Source organism: Oncorhynchus kisutch, linkage group LG8 (genome assembly GCF_002021735.2).
Source record: "Oncorhynchus kisutch isolate 150728-3 linkage group LG8, Okis_V2, whole genome shotgun sequence".
NCBI lineage: Eukaryota > Metazoa > Chordata > Actinopteri > Salmoniformes > Salmonidae > Oncorhynchus > Oncorhynchus kisutch.
Window position 1 is genome coordinate 76,903,355 of NC_034181.2, and position 20,771 is coordinate 76,924,125.

General features: G+C 43.1%; 2 protein-coding genes across 3 annotated transcripts in view; both read left to right on the top strand.

Annotated features, from left to right (window-relative positions):
• The window catches only part of LOC109878791 (72 kDa type IV collagenase-like), a 32,285-nt gene extending 24,327 nt beyond the window's left edge, over positions 1–7,958 (top strand). The window contains exons 11-13 of the mRNA XM_031831243.1: positions 4,728–4,887; positions 5,282–5,391; positions 6,917–7,958. Of these exons, the coding sequence (XP_031687103.1) occupies positions 4,728–4,887; positions 5,282–5,391; positions 6,917–7,023 (377 nt within the window). The 3' untranslated portion in view covers positions 7,024–7,958. The remainder of the gene's footprint in view (positions 1–4,727; positions 4,888–5,281; positions 5,392–6,916) is intronic.
• A 702-nt stretch (positions 7,959–8,660) lies between these two features.
• On the top strand, positions 8,661–20,274 carry LOC109878793 (lysophosphatidylcholine acyltransferase 2). 2 transcript variants are annotated; one of them, XM_031831245.1, is made up of 13 exons: positions 8,661–9,373; positions 9,889–10,031; positions 12,305–12,389; positions 13,778–13,890; positions 14,629–14,689; positions 15,969–16,062; positions 16,351–16,405; positions 16,622–16,704; positions 16,801–16,926; positions 17,187–17,340; positions 17,759–17,857; positions 18,175–18,316; positions 18,747–20,274. In XM_031831245.1, coding segments are annotated over exons 1-13 (1,332 nt in total). In that variant the 5' UTR covers positions 8,661–9,372; the 3' UTR covers positions 18,923–20,274. The 2 variants fall into 2 exon arrangements, with proteins under 2 accessions (XP_031687105.1, XP_031687104.1); XM_031831244.1 differs by having other exon boundaries at positions 8,664–9,373; positions 12,305–12,522.
• The last annotated feature ends 497 nt before the right edge of the window (positions 20,275–20,771 follow it).

Here is a 20,771-nt window from a genome sequence, read left to right on the forward strand (position 1 = left end):
AGAGAGAGAAAGACTGCGATTTGGGCACTGATTTAAAGCAACGACAGGCTGTTGTAAAACTCTGCAGCTGCAATACAGAACATGTTCTATCTTTACAGTTAAAAAACAAGGCGACCCCTGGAAGCCAGATGGAGATGGGTAAATTAGAGGTGCATTCAGTCTTTCTATTACTGAGCATAGACTATGCTGTAGCAAATGTAGGCCCAACTGGCACAAGACGAAAAGTTACCATGATGAGATGATAGGTCTATATGCACAGTGAGCTACGCTCCATACTGAGATGGGCTGTCTGTCCCCACCCTGAGATGGGCTGTCTCTCCCCACCCTGAGATGGGCTGTCTGTCCCCACCCTGAGATGGGCTGTCTGTCCCCACCCTGAGATGGGCTGTCTGTCCCCACCCTGAGATGGGCTGTCTGTCCCCACTCTGAGATGGGCTGTCTGTCCCCACCCTGAGATGGGCTGTCTGTCCCCACCCTGAGATGGGCTGTCTGTCCCCACCCTGAGATGGGCTGTCTGTCCCCACCCTGAGATGGGCTGTCTGTCCCCACCCTGAGATGGGCTGTCTGTCCCCACCCTGAGATGGGCTGTCTGTCCCCACCCTGAGATGGGCTGTCTGTCCCCACCCTGAGATGGGCTGTCTGTCCCCACCCTGAGATGGGCTGTCTGTCCCCACTCTGAGATGGGCTGTCTGTCCCCACCCTGAGATGGGCTGTCTGTCCCCACCCTGAGATGGGCTGTCTGTCCCCACCCTGAGATGGGCTGTCTGTCCCCACCCTGAGATGGGCTGTCTGTCCCCACCCTGAGATGGGCTGTCTGTCCCCACCCTGAGATGGGCTGTCTGTCCCCACCCTGAGATATGGGCTGTCTGTCCCCACCCTGAGATATGGGCTGTCTGTCCCCACCCTGAGATATGGGCTGTCTGTCCCCACCCTGAGATATGGGCTGTCTGTCCCCACCCTGAGATATGGGCTGTCTGTCCCCACCCTGAGATATGGGCTGTCTGTCCCCACTCTGAGATATGGGCTGTCTGTTCCCACCCTGAGATGGGCTGTCTGTCCCCAGCCTGAGATGGGCTGTCTGTCCCCACCCTGAGATGGGCTGTCTGTCCCCACTCTGAGATGGGCTGTCTGTCCCCACTCTGAGATGGGCTGTCTGTCCCCACCCTGAGATGGGCTGTCTGTCCCCACCCTGAGCATTGATTCATCATGCAGAGGCCGTAGAATAGCCAGATATAGAAATTGCTAATAATTTAACAATTCCATTTCACGCCATGCTGTTTATCTAAATAATTTATTATAATTTACCGGTTTCTCAGTTACTGTATTTATCCTGGGAAAGGGGAGTGGTAAATCTCGGTAACCGGTTTCTCAGTTACTGTATTTATCCCGGGAAAGAGGAGTGGTAAATCTCAGTAACCGGTTTCTCACAGTTACTGTATTTATCCTGGGAAAGGGGAGTGGTAAATCTCAGTAACCGGTTTCTCACAGTTACTGTATTTATCCTGGGAAAGGGGAGTGGTAAATCTCAGTAACCGGTTTCTCACAGTTACTGTATTTATCCTGGGAAAGGGGAGTGGTAAATCTCAGTAACCGGTTTCTCACAGTTACTGTATTTATCCTGGGAAAGGGGAGTGGTAAATCTCAGTAACCGGTTTCTCACAGTTACTGTATTTATCCCGGGAAAGGGGAGTGGTAAATCTCAGTAACCGGTTTCTCACAGTTACTGTATTTATCCCGGGAAAGGGGAGTGGTAAATCTCAGTAACTGGTTTCTCACAGTTACTGTATTTATCCCGGGAAAGGGGAGTGGTAAATCTCAGTAACCGGTTTCTCACAGTTACTGTATTTATCCTGGGAAAAGGGAGTGGTAAATCTCGGTAACCGGTTTCTCAGTTACTGTATTTATCCTGGAAAGGGGAGTGGTAAATCTCGGTAACCGGTTTCTCACAGTTACTGTATTTATCCTGGGAAAAGGGAGTGGTAAATCTCAGTAACCGGTTTCTCACAGTTACTGTATTTTCCTGGAAAGGGGAGTGGTAAATCTCGGTAACCGGTTTCTCACAGTTACTCTATTTATCCTGGGAAAAGGGAGTGGTAAATCTCGGTAACCGGTTTCTCACAGTTACTGTATTTATCCTGGGAAAGGGGAGTGGTAAATCTCAGTAACCGGTTTCTCACAGTTACTGTATTTTCCTGGGAAAGGGGAGTGGTAAATCTCAGTAACCGGTTTCTCAGTTACTGTATTTATCCTGGGAAAGGGGAGTGGTAAATCTCAGTAACCGGTTTCTCAGTTACTGTATTTATCCTGGGAAAGGGGAGTGGTAAATCTCAGTAACCAGTTTCTCACATTTACTGTATTTATCCTGGGAAAGGGGAGTGGTAAATCTCGGTAACCGGTTTCTCACAGTTACTGTATTTATCCTGGGAAAGGGGAGTGGTAAATCTCGGTAACCGGTTTCTCACAGTTACTGTATTTATCCTGGGAAAGGGGAGTGGTAAATCTCGGTAACCGGTTTCTCACAGTTACTGTATTTATCCTGGGAAAGGGGAGTGGTAAATCTCGGTAACCGGTTTCTCACAGTTACTGTATTTATCCTGGGAAAGGGGAGTGGTAAATCTCGGTAACCGGTTTCTCACAGTTACTGTATTTATCCTGGGAAAGGGGAGTGGTAAATCTCGGTAACCGGTTTCTCACAGTTACTGTATTTATCCTGGGAAAGGGGAGTGGTAAATCTCGGTAACCGGTTTCTCACAGTTACTGTATTTATCCTGGGAAAGGGGAGTGGTAAATCTCGGTAACCGGTTTCTCACAGTTACTGTATTTATCCTGGGAAAGGGGAGTGGTAAATCTCGGTAACCGGTTTCTCACAGTTACTGTATTTATCCTGGGAAAGGGGAGTGGTAAATCTCGGTAACCGGTTTCTCACAGTTACTGTATTTATCCTGGGAAAGGGGAGTGGTAAATCTCAGTAACCGGTTTCTCACAGTTACTGTATTTTCCTGGGAAAGGGGAGTGGTAAATCTCAGTAACCGGTTTCTCAGTTACTGTATTTATCCTGGGAAAGGGGAGTGGTAAATCTCAGTAACCGGTTTCTCAGTTACTGTATTTATCCTGGGAAAGGGGAGTGGTAAATCTCGGTAACCGGTTTCTCACATTTACTGTATTTATCCTGGGAAAGGGGAGTGGTAAATCTCGGTAACCGGTTTCTCACAGTTACTGTATTTATCCTGGGAAAGGGGAGTGGTAAATCTCGGTAACCGGTTTCTCACAGTTACTGTATTTATCCTGGGAAAGGGGAGTGGTAAATCTCGGTAACCGGTTTCTCACAGTTACTGTATTTATCCTGGGAAAGGGGAGTGGTAAATCTCGGTAACCGGTTTCTCACAGTTACTGTATTTATCCTGGGAAAGGGGAGTGGTAAATCTCGGTAACCGGTTTCTCACAGTTACTGTATTTATCCTGGGAAAGGGGAGTGGTAAATCTCGGTAACCGGTTTCTCACAGTTACTGTATTTATCCTGGGAAAGGGGAGTGGTAAATCTCGGTAACCGGTTTCTCACAGTTACTGTATTTATCCTGGGAAAGGGGAGTGGTAAATCTCGGTAACCGGTTTCTCACAGTTACTGTATTTATCCTGGGAAAGGGGAGTGGTAAATCTCGGTAACCGGTTTCTCACAGTTACTGTATTTATCCTGGGAAAGGGGAGTGGTAAATCTCGGTAACCGGTTTCTCACAGTTACTGTATTTATCCTGGGAAAGGGGAGTGGTAAATCTCGGTAACCGGTTTCTCACAGTTACTGTATTTATCCTGGGAAAGGGGAGTGGTAAATCTCGGTAACCGGTTTCTCACAGTTACTGTATTTATCCTGGGAAAGGGGAGTGGTAAATCTCGGTAACCGGTTTCTCACAGTTACTGTATTTATCCTGGGAAAGGGGAGTGGTAAATCTCGGTAACCGGTTTCCCGCCATTCAACCCTAATACATACATACAGGTTTTTTTGTATGTATAGGAGACTGTAGATTAGTTGTCATTGATGTTGATACCCAGGAGAACAATCCAGGATTGCACGCTTGCATATATGCATTTCATTGTTGTGCTTATTGACTTGATCAGAAAAACATACAATGCCATTTTAATGGCTGTTTCCTCTCTCTCACCGTTAAACGGCTGTGACAATTTCCAGTCAATAACATCCTATTTCTAAGAAGTTCACCATTAGGAGAATCATAAGTGTGTCTTTTAGTATTTCAGTCAAGTATACTGCTAGTATGTGGTTTGGACATTTTGGACATTAGTACTGTAAGTAGTTATTAGTGGTTTATAATACATGCCATGCATTGTAGAAGCATGCCCTTCTCCTTTAGAAAAGCTCCATGAAAAGACCATGAAATCAGAGCTCTTCCAAAACATAGTGTCTCTATTTAAGAAGAGAATGCTTTGCCTTGTAGAACAGAACCATTTATTTTCCATCCAGCCCTTCAATTGTAAAGCTATGAGTCACATTTCCTCAATCATTTATCCAGTCCTCCCTAACCACAAGCTATGATCAAATGTTAGCCTGGCCCCAGATCTGTTTGTACCGTCTTGCCAACTCCTATGATCATTGTCTCTCTGTGGCTAATGATAAGGTAAGAGTTTAGAGAAACTCTATCCTCACAAACCCTTCCCTGTGAGCATCTTGACCTGTGCTCATTTGCCATCTCTCCCCTCCTCTCTCTCTCATATAGGCAATGAGATGTGGATCTTCAATGCAGACCAGATAGAGAAAGGCTACCCCAAGAGGATCTCCTCTATAGGCCTGCCCACAGACCTGAAAGGCATTGACGCAGCCTTCTCCTTTGGAAAGAGCCAGAAGACCTACCTGTTCGCTGGAGACCAGTTCTGGAGGTGAGTCACCACAACACAACCCCTACCAAAGCCTGTGTCTGATCCACTCAGGATTGTAGCGATGACATCGCTATAGAATTAGAATTACTTTAAAATCTAATTCTATAGACGTCACTTTGTGTTGATATGTTGGTGTGCTGCTGTGCTGAGCCATGTCTGCTTTTAATGAGAGACCTTAGCTTCCAATGGACTGTTAAAACAGCTCACTCTGCTCTTACCTAATACAGGGATAATGTAGGATACTGTTGCTGTATGTACTTAACTCTTGCATGACTGCTGTGATTTGTCAACCAAAACGGCCCAATCTTCTCGTACCTAACAGACTAACATAGCATCATGTACTCATGACTAAACATTGATATCATGGCCTCTGTGTGTTATCATGCCCCTCCAGGTACAATGAAGCCAAGAAAAAGATGGACCCTGGCTTCCCCAAGCTCATCGCTGACTCCTGGAACGGAATCCCAGACGGCATTGACTCTGCCTTTAGTCTGAATGGCATCGGTAAGCATAGTAGAATACAATACTGTATAATAGATACTTTATTGAACATCACTTAGAGTGACATCACCACACACATAGAGCAGGTGGGGAGAGAGGGGAAGAGAGGGATGAGGAAGAGGGGGTAGGGATGTAGAGAGAGATACCCACTGGACACAGACATCAATTCAACGTCTATTCCACTTTGGTTCAATGTAATTTCATTGAACTGACGTGGAAACAATGTTGCTTCAACCAGTGTGTGCCCAGTGGGATATCTACTGAAGAGAGAAATATAGAGAGAGAGATGTCAACTGGAGAGGTAGCTGGGGCCTGTGTGAACATGGAGGGAGCACTGCTTCAGTCTGAGCTGTACTGACACACCACTGGCTGCAGGCTTACATTCCTGGCAGTTAGAACCCAACCTGACCCAGCCAGTCCTCTCATTATGAACTGGCACCTGGCCTTAAAGCTGGAGTCCTTAGTGGTGAAACTGCCACGTCTGTTTAGATATTACAACAACAAAGACTTTACTTAAAACAACCAAAACTGTTTCATTCCCTCTGACATCATTGCACTGCACATCATTGCATGCCCGATAGGCAGGAGGAAAGAGAGTAGAGGCAGGAGGAGAGAGCAAGGAGGGAGAGTAGAGGAGAGAGGGCAAGGAGAGGGGGCAGAAGCAGGAGGGGGGAGAGAGCAGAAGCAGGAGGATAGAGAGCAAGGAGAGAGAGTAGAGGCAGGAGGAGAGAGAGTAGAGGCAGGAGGAGAGAGAGTAGAGGCAGGAGGAGAGAGAGTAGAGGCAGGAGGAGAGAGAGTAGAGGCAGGAGGAGAGAGTAGAGGCAGGAGGAGAGAGAGTAGAGGCAGGAGGAGAGAGCAGAAGCAGGAGGATAGAGAGCAAGGAGAGAGAGTAGAGGCAGGAGGAGAGAGAGTCGAGGCAGGAGGAGAGAGAGTCGAGGCAGGAGGAGAGAGTAGAGGCAGGAGGAGAGAGAGCAAGGAGAGATAGTAGAGGCAGGAGGAGAGAGTAGAGGCAGGAGGAAAGAGAGTAGAGGTAGGAGGCGAGAGAGAGCAAGGAGAGAGAGTAGAGGCAGGAGGAGAGAGAGGAGGAAGTAGAGAGCAAGCAGCGAGAGTAGTATAACACAGGAGGTAAATCTTAAGTCTATGGCAGTTAACCAGGGGTTTTTTATACCCTTGCTTCTGACACACATATACTATACATCACACACCGCACTTCCCGACTAAGAAACAGTGTTTGATAGAGCCAGCCTGCGCTGCTTCACAGAGGTACCTCTGTCTTCATTCTAATTAGCCTGAGCTCCTCCACCGCTGATTCCTGATTGGGTGTTTTTACTGAGGAGACGAGTGACATCATCATGTCCTCTTCCTCTGGCTTCTAAGCTTCTAGGGGACATAGTGTAAAATATCTTACATTTTCCCTTCTAGTGTGTAAGGCCTCATGGCTTGCTCAAGGAAATTAGATGTATATTTGATGCACTGAATGTGATGATTTTGATGTACCTTGTCTCTCATCATAATGTTTGTTTTCCAGATTACACCTACTTCTTCAAAGGTGCCCACTACTTCAAAATGGATGACAGTAGCCTGAAGATCGTCAAACTGGGCGAGATTACAAAGGACTGGCTGGGTTGTCACTAAGCAACAGTGAGACGCATAGACGTTGGCTAAGCTCTCAGCGGACTGATTCCCCCATCCCTATCCAACCAGCCTATCCTGCACCCTAGCCTAGAAACTAAAGACACCCTCTAACACACCGTGGGACCATCTGCACAGGCGGAACGTAGGCATCAGGATTTTGTATTATATTACTGTGTGATATTATCAGTTTCTATGTTATGATGATGCAGATTTACTTTGATCTCTCTACCCCCTGGTTTGTTATTAGAAACTCAGACATCCGGTATGTCCACACTACATAGAGACAGGCAGTGTTGTACTGGAAGATATTCTCCTATATAAATGTACCTTCACCTGAGCAGTATTGCATCATCTGGAGAATGAATGCTGTCTATATTTACTGCTATGTCTGCAATCTAGAGAGTACATGATACCGCAATAGAATGAGAAATAGTCAATAGCAATTTCAGTGTTGTGGAATACATTTGAAAATATGAATTTGCACAATATGTCTGGACAGATAATGGTGCTTATAGAAAATGCTTAATTGCATGATCCTATATTTGATATGCAGTTTTTCTACATTCTGTTCAGACTATTTTCAGAAGTAAGTACTTATAGACACACCTTATTCTTCAAATAGGGCTAGCACTTTGTATTAGACTATACAGGGGTACTGCACAAATATGGAGACCAAATTCTCCATTTTGTAGGATCTGTCTATTGTTTCACTGATGGTACAGGGAGATAAAAGGCACGGACTGCCTAGAGAATATCTGGTTTGTTGTTGCATGATAGAGTCATGACAAGAGAAGTACCACAGAAGTATTGTGTAATAATCTTTTTGTTTTGTTGTTTTGATACTAGTCATTTTGTTTTGATTAGTATACTTTTTATAATGTTTTGTGCAATGTGTCATTCTCTGTCTGTAAAATAATAAAGATGGATGGTCAATACATTGTGTGTGTGTGTGTGTGAGAGAGAAAAGCCCATGATGTTTCTTACCAGATAGGACTGTCACACTAGATATGACTATGCCTTTCTGTAGCCTACTAGCACACAATTTGTAATCAGTAAATGAATAGCCTATAAATAGGTGTAGTTCTAAAACGTTTTTTCTCAAGTACACTTCATACTGTACATTTGTATTCAGGTCCTTGTTGAGCCGTTTTGAGGGCCCTTACATACAGTACCTCTGTGGTCAATGTAAATGCCATATTTGACTAACAGGTGACATCTTGTGGATGGATGAAGTTCTGAAAAACGCTTTTCTGTGGTTTTTATTATTGAGCAGAGCACATCATCACGCCAGCCATAGTATGTATGCCTTTGCACTTGAGATATGACTTTGTTTATTTCATACAAATGAACACAACAATTAGACCCCAATTGCTAAACTGTGAAAATAAACCTCAATAACTTCTTATTCTTCTATGGGTATTTCTGTGTTTTCTTTTCTTTAGGCCCTATATCTAGTCTATTGAATGCAACCCTAATCTTGTAGTTGCTTCAAAATGATACATTTTGTAATTCAACACCATTTGTTTCAGTCAATCAATTTCATTGTAAGGGGCTTTATTGGCATGGTGTGCAAATTGTTAAGGTACAAAATGGAAAATAAATCAACATAAATATAGGTTGTATTTAAAATGGTGTTTGTTCTTCACTGGTTGTCCTTGTGGCAACAGGTCACAAATCTTGCTGCTGTGATGGCACACTGTGTTTTCGAATTCTTTGTGTGTCAGTGCAATCGGAGGTTAGGAAGTGGAGCTCAGTTTCCAACTCATTTTGTGTGCCTGTCTTCTCTTGAGAGGTCTGCCTTCGACGGCCTTTCTCAATAGCAATGCTATGCTCCGTGAGTCCGTACAGCGTGCATAGTCAAAGATTTCCTTCATTTTAGGTCAGTCAAAGTGGTCAGGTATTCTGCCACGGTGTACTCTGTTTGGGCTCAAATCGCATTCTAGTTTGCTCTGTTATTGTGTCAAGTAATTTTATTTGTGGTTTCACCCCACCACTGCTCACCAGGCAAAAGGTTACAATCCCACGTAAACCCAGTGCAGTAGGTGGGGCCTAAAAGTAATCGGAGGCAGAGTTCCAGATCACTCTCGTCCTCACTCTACGGTTGTTGTGAACGATGTTATCGCAACATTTGGAGAGCGAACAGAATTAGCTAGATTCGAATTGAGGAAGTGGGGTGATTGCAGAACTACTGTGCAATTCTAAAGCTTCTTGACGCCATACCGCGACCCGAGCGAGAAGAATGACTCCCCGGAGAGTGTTCGCGTTACCCAGGCAGCAATCCCTGTTTCTTCCGGCCGTCCTTAATCCTTTTGTGCAGGAGGTGAAATTGGCAAAGGCTGACATTATTAAAGTGAGTATAAAATGTAAAATAAATCGATCAACTCAATTAATTTATCGGTCACGGAACTGGGGTTGGTATTCAAACGTAAACAGTTCTACTCCACTACCCACCGATGAGCGCAGCCGGGTGGTTGTCCTCTATAGCTCCTCGACTGTGTGTGTGTCTGGTGGTGCGTGACTATAGCATACAGTACAGGTACATAGCTAATCTAAACCGATGAAACCCTGACAATCATTTTGTAATGCCTTGTTATTGTGTAACACAAAAAATGGAGGCATTTGTGTACCCTTCTAGAAATTCCTCCAACCATGTGAATTTCTAGAATGAAAAGTCTATAACGTGCGTATCCCTTGGTCAATGGTTGTATCGTTGCGCATTATATATGTTGGTTAGGAAATGTGTGTTTTTAAAATGGCTCTTTAAAGTCCGTTCAGTGGCATGAAGTCAGTAACCTTAACACGTTGTAGATCTGTAAAAAAAATAAAACTGGTGTGTGTGTGATATTTATTTATCTCTTTTTGCAGTGTGTATTCCGGGGAATCTTCCTGGTACCGATCCGTGCCATCTTCCTGACTCTGGTTCTCATGGTAACATGGCCTGTTGCTGTCATAACAACATTCTTGCACCCTCTCAAAGGAGCAATGGCACCCATGACCGGATGGAGACGGTAAATATACTGCAAAACACCATCCTGTGCCACTACTGGTCTGTATGTATAACTATATTTCAACTATGCGTCCACTATGAGTACTTTAGTCATTAGTTCCAGAGGATGTACAGAGCATTGTTGTTTATGACTTAAGTAGTTAGGCCTATTTGCAGTAACACGGTAACAGAGTTTTGAGAAAGGAAAGAAGATGAGCTAGCTGGTGTTTTGGACAATGCAGACAATATCTAATGAAGACAGCTTCAGATCCACAGAATGAGTTGATGTAGGCTACAGTCCTTAACAGCTTGACAGTTCGTTTTTAGTTGAGGAGTTAAACTAGTGTGAAATTACGTAGTTGTTACTCCTCCCTCCTTCCTGCGTTTCTTAATGTGTGAAAATCCCACAGCTCTAGATGCGTAGGGGCACTTCCACATTAACAGAACTGCACAAACAGTACAAACCATCATTCTTTTACCAAATATTGCATGTGCACTGTGTGTTTTTGTTAAATTTTCTGTGGAAATTGTTCAAAGTAGTCATTGTGCATATAGTTGTGTGGTTTGTTTAAAGTGAAAATATGTATAATTTGGGGCAACGGACCAAATTCACATAGAAATATGAGTTATAGATCTATCATTCTACATGAAAGCAAGTATAGGAATCGGTAAATCTGTTCTGTGTGCACTATTTCTATGCTTCCTGTTAATTTTTGTTTTTGAGTCTTTTACTTTCGGTTTTGTACACCAGTTTCAAACAGCTGAAAAAACAATTATTTTGATTATGGAAACTATATTTCAGAGGTTTCGATGGTACAATTATTCTCTACACTATACTAGCTTATTTTGTCACATAAACTGAAATTAGGCTAGCTATTCGTTTTAGCAACCAGGAAATGGCTTAGAGATTCCTGCATAGTGCAACTTTAACTTTGCAGTCTTTGTTGTTGTTTGACCTAGATTTTAAAGTGAAAAATCTGTCTCAGCATCACTCTGTTACCATGGAATTGCCCCTATACATCAAGAGCTGTGGGATTTTCACACCTGGAGAAATGCAGGAAGGACGAAGGAGTAACAACTATGCAATTTCACACAAATTCTTGTTCATCCTCAACTAAAAATGAACTGTCAAGCAGTTTAAAGGAATGTAGCCTACATAAGCCCTTTCTGTGTATTTATTTATTTGTTTTTATTTAACCTTTATTTAACAAAACAAGTCAGCTAATAGCAGATTCTTATTTAAAATGACGGCCTACCAAGAAGCAAAAAGCCTCCTGCAGGGACAGGGGCTGGGATATAAAATAAAAAGTAGGACAAAACACCTCACGAGAAGAGAGACACCACAACACTACATAAAGAGAGACACCACAACACTACATAAAGAGAGACACCACAACACAACATAAAGAGAGACACCATAACACTACATAAAGAGAGACACCACAACACTACATAAAGAGAGACACCACAACACTACATAAAGAGAGACACCACAACACTACATAAAGAGAGACCTAAGACAACAACACATGACAATGCAGCATGGTAGTAACACAACATGACAACAACACGATAGCGACATTGCATGGCAGCAGCACGACATGGTAGCAGCACAAACATGGTATGAACATTATTAGGCAAAGAAAACTGCACAAAGGGCAAAAAGGAGGAGACAACAATACATGATGCAAAGCAGCCACAAGTGTCAGTAAGTGTAAATGATTGAGTCTTTGAATGCAGAGATGGAGATAAAAGTGTCCAGTTTGTGTGTAGCTGAAGCAGTCTTCATTAGATCTTGTCTGTATCGAACGAAACACTATCTACCTCTTCTTCTTTATTTCCTCGGAAAGATATGTTGCATGAGGCTTCATGCAACACATGATAAATAAACCAAATGTGTTCTTCTGTGACTCAAAAGCAGCCCACTTCCCTCCCTCTTTGATTGTATGTGTTGATATGACCACAGCTACATGCAGCTGCTGGTTGTTTATCGCTCGTGTTCAGGTCTGTTTTATTTGATAGTTGATAACACTAACTAGCTGATGAACATGGAGCACCAACTTAGTACAGTACTACTGACCATCAAAAGGCTAAGTTGAGGTCCTGACAACACACAGATCTATGTTGACTGTAATATTGGTCCATTCAGATGTAGGCTATATGTATCCACGTTCAGTGTCTCTAGGTGAATATTCCTGACAGTGTACAACTGTTTTTATTTTATTTATTTTTTATTTAGTTTAATCTGTATAGTTTCATGCTAAATCTCTGTTGTTTGACTCTCTGGTTCCCCAGGTTCATGTGTCGGCGTGTGATGGCGTTCCTGGGGAGGTCCTACTACTTCTTCATGGGCTTCAGGGTGGTGGTGAAGGGCCAGCAGGTGAGCAGTACAGAGGCCCCCATTCTGGTTGTGGCCCCACACTCCACCTTCTTTGATGGCATTGTGTGCATCGTAGCAGGCCTGCCCTCCACTGTGTCCCGCACTGAGAACCTCGCCACTCCTATATTCGGCAGTGAGTGTTGTTTCTTTCTGTTGTTTTTTAGTAGAGGGATTTTTTTGTTTAGAGTGTGTTTGTGAGTCAGCAGTAAGTGTGTGTTTGTGAGTCAGCAGGAAGTGTGTGTGTGGGTCTGTCAACGTTAAGTGTGTGTGGGTCTGTCAACGATAAGTGTGTGTGGGTCTGTGGGTCTGTCAACGTTAAGTGTGTGTGGGTCTGTCAACGTTAAGTGTGTGTGGGTCTGTCAACGATAAGTGTGTGTGGGTCTGTCAACGATAAGTGTGTGTGGGTCTGTCAACGATAAGTGTGTGTGGGTCTGTCAGCGATAAGTGTGTGTGGGTCTGTCAACGATAAGTGTGTGTGGGTCTGTCAGCGATAAGTGTGGGTATTTGTGCTGATTCTGTTGGCAGATTTAATATCTGTTAGTGTTTATCTGATGTGTGTGTTTCCTCTCTCCAGGGTTACAGGCCTCCAGCCTCTAATGGTGTGTGTTAGTGCTGAGCGCTTAACTGACATTTTTAAACAACTAATTGACCAACAGTGGTTCAATTATTTAATTTCCATTAAAAAAAATACATTTATTCTGTGAGCTCAATGCGTACATTGCACACATTCTCGTACATTCTCTAGAGATAAATCAGATCCAGCCTGAACTGTGTGATGTTGTAGTTTTCAACAGGCCAATATTATACATAGTTTAGTGCATAAAACATGGTAATTAACTACAATGACCATAATCTATTGTGCATCTGCTTGTCCAGTCTGTGTTTCTTTTACGCCTGCAACGGAAGACAGAAGCATGTGAGATCGTGAGGTGATATAGAGAGCAGATGTTGCTTCGTGAGGCATCTCTAACTAAAAATACATGATCTTAGGGATTGATAGTTGGTATTCAGCAGTCATAAAGTATGCCTTATTTACTTTGAAGAACTACAAAATAGTGATATTGTCAGACAGCATAGGTAGCAACTCTATAGAGATGAACAAAATTATAATAAAATAATAAAGTTATCAAATAAAACAGATGTAATATACACAACTGCAATATTTTAGTAAAGTAATGTGAATAAATGCTGGTTAATAAGTGATAAGCAGTAATGGACAGTCACTACCATCATGGGACTTTTATTCATTGTTTTATTATGTATAACAGCATTCAACCCACATAATGCATAGTGCATTTCATCTTTAAAAAAAGAATCGTATTCGAAACACTAATTGCTCAGCACTCCTGTGTGAGTTTATCTGATGTGTCTTTCCTTTCTCCATCCAGGGTTTGTGCGGTGTCTCCAGCCGGTGCTGGTCTCCAGACAGGACCCAGACTCCCGTAAGAACACCATTATGGAGATAGACAGCAGAGCCAAGTCTGGAGGCCGCTGGCCACAGGTCTGTAGCATGCATAAACACACACACACACAGTCTTGAATAACCTTGTGGGGACACACAATTCAGTCCCATTCAAAATCCTATTTTCCCTAACCCCTAACTCTAACCCTAGCTCCTAACCCTCAACCTAATTCTAACACTAATTCTGACCTTAACCCTAAGGGTTAATAAATACCATTTGATCTTGTGGGGCCTAACCAACTGGGGTCCATTTTTTTTGTTTGTTTGTTTACTATTCATGTGGGGGACTTCTGTTCCCCACAAGTATAGTTAAACACACACACATACACACAGCCATTTGACATTTTTTATCATCATTTATCATGTCTTGTCTAGCTTGTCAACTTCCTCTCACGTGACATATCCTTCAAACACAATTTCTGTGGCTTCTTCTTTGTGACAGAAAGTCTGCTTCATTCAGCATAGAATGAAACACTGGACTAGATCCATCTACATTGTCAGTGGTGGTAACCTAATGGTTAGAGCATTGGGCCAGTAACCGAAAGGTTGCTGGATCAAATCAGCGAGCTGACAAGGTAAAAATCTGTCATTCTGCCACTGAGCAAGGCAGTTAACTCACTGTTCCCTGGGCAACGAAGATGTGGATTTGATTAAGGCAACCCCCCGCACCTCTCTGATTCAGAGGGATTAGGTTAAATGCAGGAGATACCTAGTCAGTTGTACAACTGAAATGTATCTCCCTTTCCTAAAAGAAACATTTAGTTATTTATGTTCCAGATCCTGGTCTTCCCTGAGGGGACTTGTACAAATCGCTCATGTCTCATCACTTTCAAACAAGGTAGGTTGAACTTCACTACCATGCTTGTTTTTAAATAGGAGTAGAAACACCTTTGTGTGGATCCAAGGTATCAACTTATACCAAACAGTGTACTGTTGATAGGGTATGAAAATCATGTGGGACCCTACAATGTCCATGTTGTATTCCCACTTAATAGGCTGGTTTTCATTTGTTTATAGTGGGGACAGACCGTCTGCTGGGAGAGACACACAGTACCATCCACACTATAGTGGTGTCATTTACTTAATGCAAATTCACTTGTAAACTAATGGCAGAGATAGGGCCATCATACGGTTGCAGAATGGTGTTCATTTAGCTTCTTTCTAGGGTGCTTGTGTAACCGGTGTGAAATGACTAGCTAGTTAGCTGTGCACGCCAGTAGAGTTTCAATCACTGACTTCACCCACTCTGAGACCTTAAAGTAGTTGTTTCCTTTGCTCTGCAAGGGCTGTGGCTTTTGTGGAGCGATAGGTAATGATGCTTCGAGGGTGACTGTTGTCGATGTGTGCAGAGGGTTCCTGGTTCAAGCCCAGGCTGGGGCGAGGAGCGGGACGGAAGTAACACTGTTACAATTGTTTTGACACAACACCTCTTCATTTACTCCCAGTATGCTACATGCTATCTGCCTCATTGTGTGGTCAGTCACCTGATGCACACACAATGGGCTTCTCTAGAGTGAAGGGGCCTGAGTGAATCCATTACTTCCTGAAACAGAACAGTAGCCATAGCGACATGGAATAGATTGCACGATGTGATAATTAACTTCAGAAGGAAATGACTGACTGATCATCTTCACTCAATACCAAGAACTAGGCTATTAGGATCTGAGGGAATTATACAGTAGCAATTGCTATGGTTCAATCCTAAAGCTGTAAACTGAGAATGCATCTAATAATCAATGCAAATAACAGCATATAAGACCATCAATTACACTCTATGGCATGTTACAGTTTTTGCATAGACATTTGCATCTAACTGAATTACTTTGTTCTACTATAGTGGCAATATCCAAACCAACATACCTAATACTAGTGGCTTCCTTACAGTACTGATTGATATATTGATCAGGGTTAGATGCATCCAGCTTCAGGTCTTGTTATTGGTTGGACGTGTACTGTGGGTAAATGAGTTGTCATCGGCTGCACTCTGTCCAATTAGTAGGCTTTCTGTGCTCCTGTGTTTGCACATATAGGTCGTGTGTGTGTGTGCTCATTAAGTTAGAATAGTAGTCAGTGCTGGAGGTCAGTAGGGTCTCACTCTGTCCCTCTCTCCCCGTCAGGTGCCTTCATCCCTGGGGTCCCGGTGCAGCCTGTGGTCATGAGATATCCCAACAGACTGGACACTGTGACTTGGACTTGGCAAGGCTTCAGCTCGTAAGTCTGCAGTGCACTCAGTGGATTACAATCATCAGTGTTGCCTCAACGCTTCGACGCTACATTTCCCCTGTTGTTTTCTGTACAGTGTCTCACATTGCAACTATGTTCCTGTGACTTCTCCTCATGGGCCATAGTTAGGCCTCAAACTCTGGGAATAGAGATTTTCACTGTTGAGCAATGAATTGTTTTTCAGTTTAGTGGGCTTACATTTCAATCTTGTTGTATGGGATTACCGTTATGCCCTTTGAATAGAGGTGATGATGATTTGTGGTGATGTTCTTTCAGGAGAACCCTGCTGCTTCTCACTCTGTCTCAGCTCTACACCAATGTAGAGATAGAGGTTAGTATTAACACACTACACAGGAATACTTACTTAGAAAGCCAAGAGATAATGACTTCATAACACATTCATTAGCAGTACCTATGTGTTATGTATGGCTTATAAAGGTGTTATGTATGGCTTATGAATGTGTTATAAAGACCTTATCTAGGTAGCCCTCTAGTTAGCCTGTACTTCCTGATTAGTCCCTGTTTTGACCTTTGCCCTCTCCTCCAGTTTCTTCCTCCAGTTACCCCTACTGAGGAGGAAAAGAAAAGACCTGTGCTGTTCGCCAGGACAGTACGAAATGTTATGGCCCAGTAAGTGTGTGTGTGAATGGTATTACAGCATTTAATAATCGCTTCCTTATGTATATTCTTACCCATCTCTTCAATGCTATCCCTATGTGTGTGCAGGGCCCTGGGTGTGCCAGTGACGGACCACACATATGAGGACTGTAGACTGATGATCTCAGCTGGGGAGCTCACCCTGCCAATGGAGGCTGGTCTAGTGGAGTTCACTAAGATCAGCCAAAAACTTGAGTAAGACTGGCTCCTCTACCGCTCTAATACTGTGCTATTGCCACTGTGGCAACACACTATGTTCTGTTATGTACTGTTGTGTCACCCACTGGCAAGCTCCTCACTGAAGTAACACTGCCTTAGACAATACTGCTTTATTTGGCCAACTGCTACATCGGCAATTGGTAATAGTTGGACACACACACAGACCTACACTCTCTTCCACCCCTGAGTAAGTCCTTGTGTCCTGCCCTCCTCCTTTCCTCCCCGGTCCCCCTCAGCCTGAAGTGGGACAACGTGAAGAAGGAGCTAGAGGGCTTTGCAGCTGTGGCCTGCTCCTGTAAAGGAGGCCGCATCAACATCCAGGAGTTCGCCAGCTTCCTCAAGCTGCCCATCAGCCCCGCCCTGCAGGAGCTGTTTGCTCTATTTGACAGGGTGAGAGCCAGTCACATCTAGTTCGGTTCAATCTCTCTTCTAGGCTTTCCTAGGTTGTGTTGGACTGGTGCAAGCTTGGCTGGAGGAAGTCTGCACCATATTTCTTACAACATTCCTTTGAAATCCACAAAGGGAAGTGTATGACTACACTATTCTTTCAAAGCGTAGAGAATCAGACCACAGCCATTCTGTCTGTTCTCTCCAACCTGTGACTGGATGGGCTAAGTAACCGAGGATTTGGTATGCTGTCCCCCACTGCTTTGTTCATAGAGAGGGTAAACAAACTGTCTGAAGAAATAAAGGAACCATTGTTCATCTTGGAAAAACATACTGTATTTGTAGAGTATTGTCGTCCACCGAATGCAATGTGTACTCTGGCTTTGTTAACTGATACTTAGCTGTCACTCTGTCTCTCTAGGATGGAGATGGCACCATTGACTTCAGAGAGTATGTCATCGGTGTAACCATCTTATGTCGGCCAGCTAACACCGAAGAGGTCCTCCGCACAGCTTTCCAGGTTCGGCCAATAAAAAAACTGCTTGTTGCGAATGTTGCCGTGTCACATTTAGCTGTACAACACATGACATTGGGGCGTTGGAACATAGCTGACGCAGACTGTGTCTACCCATGGTTTGGAAGCAATAGAGGAGCACTCAGTGGCTACGATAAAGTAAAATACGTGGGGGGGGGGGGGGGGGGGTACTGTATTTTGTGTTTGTCTGAGGGGAACATGAAGTAGGTTTGAAAGACACACGGTCATAAGAGCAGTCTCGATTTCAATAATCAATCCTATGTGTTGTCATTACTTAACTAATTGTCTCCCTCTCCTCTCAGCTGTTTGATACTGACGAGGACCAAAGAATCACTCATGAAGAGTTCTCCTCCATGCTTCGCTCTGCTCTAGGCGTGTGTGACCTCAACGTCTCCAAACTCTTTAAGGAGATAGATACAGACAGCTCTGAATTCATCACTTTCTGTAAGTAGACCCTTGTGAAGGTCAAAGGTTATCTGAAGTGGAGGACTCCAGATTGAACTAAAGGCAGCTGACTGCTTGCCTTGACGGAACACCATAGAAAAGGCCGGGTTGAGCCTTGGATCTCTCCATTCTAGAAATATAGAAAGAGAAATACTATATGGATTTGAAAGTGGGATATTAATATTTGTATAGTTTTTGTCATCCTTTAGTTTTAATATCCATAGGAAATTAACATTACTTTCACCAAAAGTAGGCCATTTTAAACAACAACTTTGGAATTTTGTTTACATTTTTATGATGTAACAGAATTGCTTCTTTAGTCACTGATCCTCTCTGAAACTGAATTCCAGTTTTGTGAGCATCGATAATATACCAGATATACTACTGTAAGTTTTGATTTGACCCTCTGTCTCTCCATTTCCCTCTCCAGCCGAGTTCCAGGCGTTTGCCCTGAACCACCCAGAGTATGCCAAGCTGTTCACCACCTATCTGGAGCTCCAGCGGTACCAGGCCCTCCAGGGGGTGGAGTCAGAACTCTCTTCTACCAATCATGTCTCCTCTGAGGACAACCAGGAAGAGAGCATCTCTGACAAGAAGGACGACTAAGTCTGAGGCAGAGACTGTCGATGTGTTCGAGAGCATTACCATACATTTTGTTCAGTAGCTGATCACGGACTGAGCAAACTGACTGATCTACTGTTAATTATACAGTAATTTAAGATCCAAGGTGATTTGTTGATCAGTAAGTCTGCAGTTGGCGACTGCAATGTTGTCGTATACAGAGATCATGTACAGAGACGGAACTCTTTTTGAGCTCTCAGTTGAATACACAGAGAGGCGAACTACTGAGTCTGATGAACCACAACAGGATATTTTCTATTGCACTGATTTTAGAGAACTGGAACCTCATTTTGACCTCATAGGAAATAGGATGATGTGTGTTAAAATTAATGTTGCTTTTTTGCGAAAATAAATATATTTTTTGCTTAAATTCTTTCTATGATTTTTTAGTGCCTTAAAAAGATTTGTAAGCGAGCTTTGTAAGAGCTATTGGTTGTGTTTCTGTACAGATGGGGTGGAATCATAGACCTCCAAGTATATTTTTTCAGATCCTTGTTTATGGCAGTAATGTGGTCATAGGAAGGTTGAACATTATACGGATATCCACTTAATCCTAACGCTTTTAGGAAGTTGCTCATAGCAATGTTTAACTTTTTGCCAATGTTTTTTATAGATTCCCCTGCTGGTTTTGATTTAAGGCATCCCATTGTTTTGTCATAGTTTTGCCTCTTCAGATGAAAACTACCTAGTGCCAGCCCATAATGTATGTAAATGACCTGGATACCCTTCTGAGATGACTGTGTCCTGTACTCTTTAATGTGTCTACCTGTTCACCTCTGTTTTCTACAGATTTTCCTTGAAGATAACAGGAAAGGCTGCCAAATGTTGCTTTTGTATGAGTTGAAAGTCTTTAATGTATGACTGGATTGCAGGAAACGTCATTAATACCTGCTTTTTCTAATGATATCAACCCAATCTGGCAACCCAGCAAAGGAACAATAATACAAGCTATAAGGATACATGCTGTGCTTTACAGTTTTTCCACTGCTCAGGGACACACACTGTAAGTAGTGCTGCTGTATAATTAGCTAAAGGTTTTGCTCTGCATCTGTTTCTATTTGCATTTCCATTGAAGAGTGAGGTTGCTGAGGCAGCAGTGTAACCGTATGGCTTTAGCCAAACTAAAGCCCAAGCATCTACTGAAAAATAAGGCAATTTGTGAGCAAAAAGGCAAGTGTGCCTTGTAATACAACAGTGTATTCCAGGGGATATGTATGGTTTCAAGTTAACTAGGTGGCATTGTTATTTATTTAGCAGAGTGCATTGTTGCAATTCTGTTAATTTTTGTGAACACAGCAAACTTTATTTTTTTGCAATAAAATCCAGTACAATTTTAACTCTTCGATGACTTGTATTTTATAGCTTTTAAACTTCTGTAATTAGTCTTTTTGCTTTCAACTGTCTTGTTCTAATTATGTGTATTCTCCCTGTTAGTGTACTTACTTGTGTGTATGTAAATGTATGGTTGTTTGACTCAGTTGATTCGAGCTTGGCATGAGAAACTCCAAGGTTGGGGGTTCAATTCCTGTAGGGATCACATACACATACTATACCTGTGTGCACGCACTTTACTGTAAATCCCTTTGTATAAAAAGTGTCTGCTGGATGGCATATATACTAAACAAAAATATAAATGCAACATGCAACAATTTCAAAGATTTTACTGAGTTACAGTTCATATAAGGATATCAGTCAATTTAAATACATTTAGTAGGCCCTAATCTGTGGATTCCACATGTCTGGGCAGGGGTGCAGCCATGGGTGGGCCTGTGAGGGTATAGGGACAGAATTGGAGGTCCTGGGCTGGCGTGGTTACACGTGGTCTGCAGTGAGG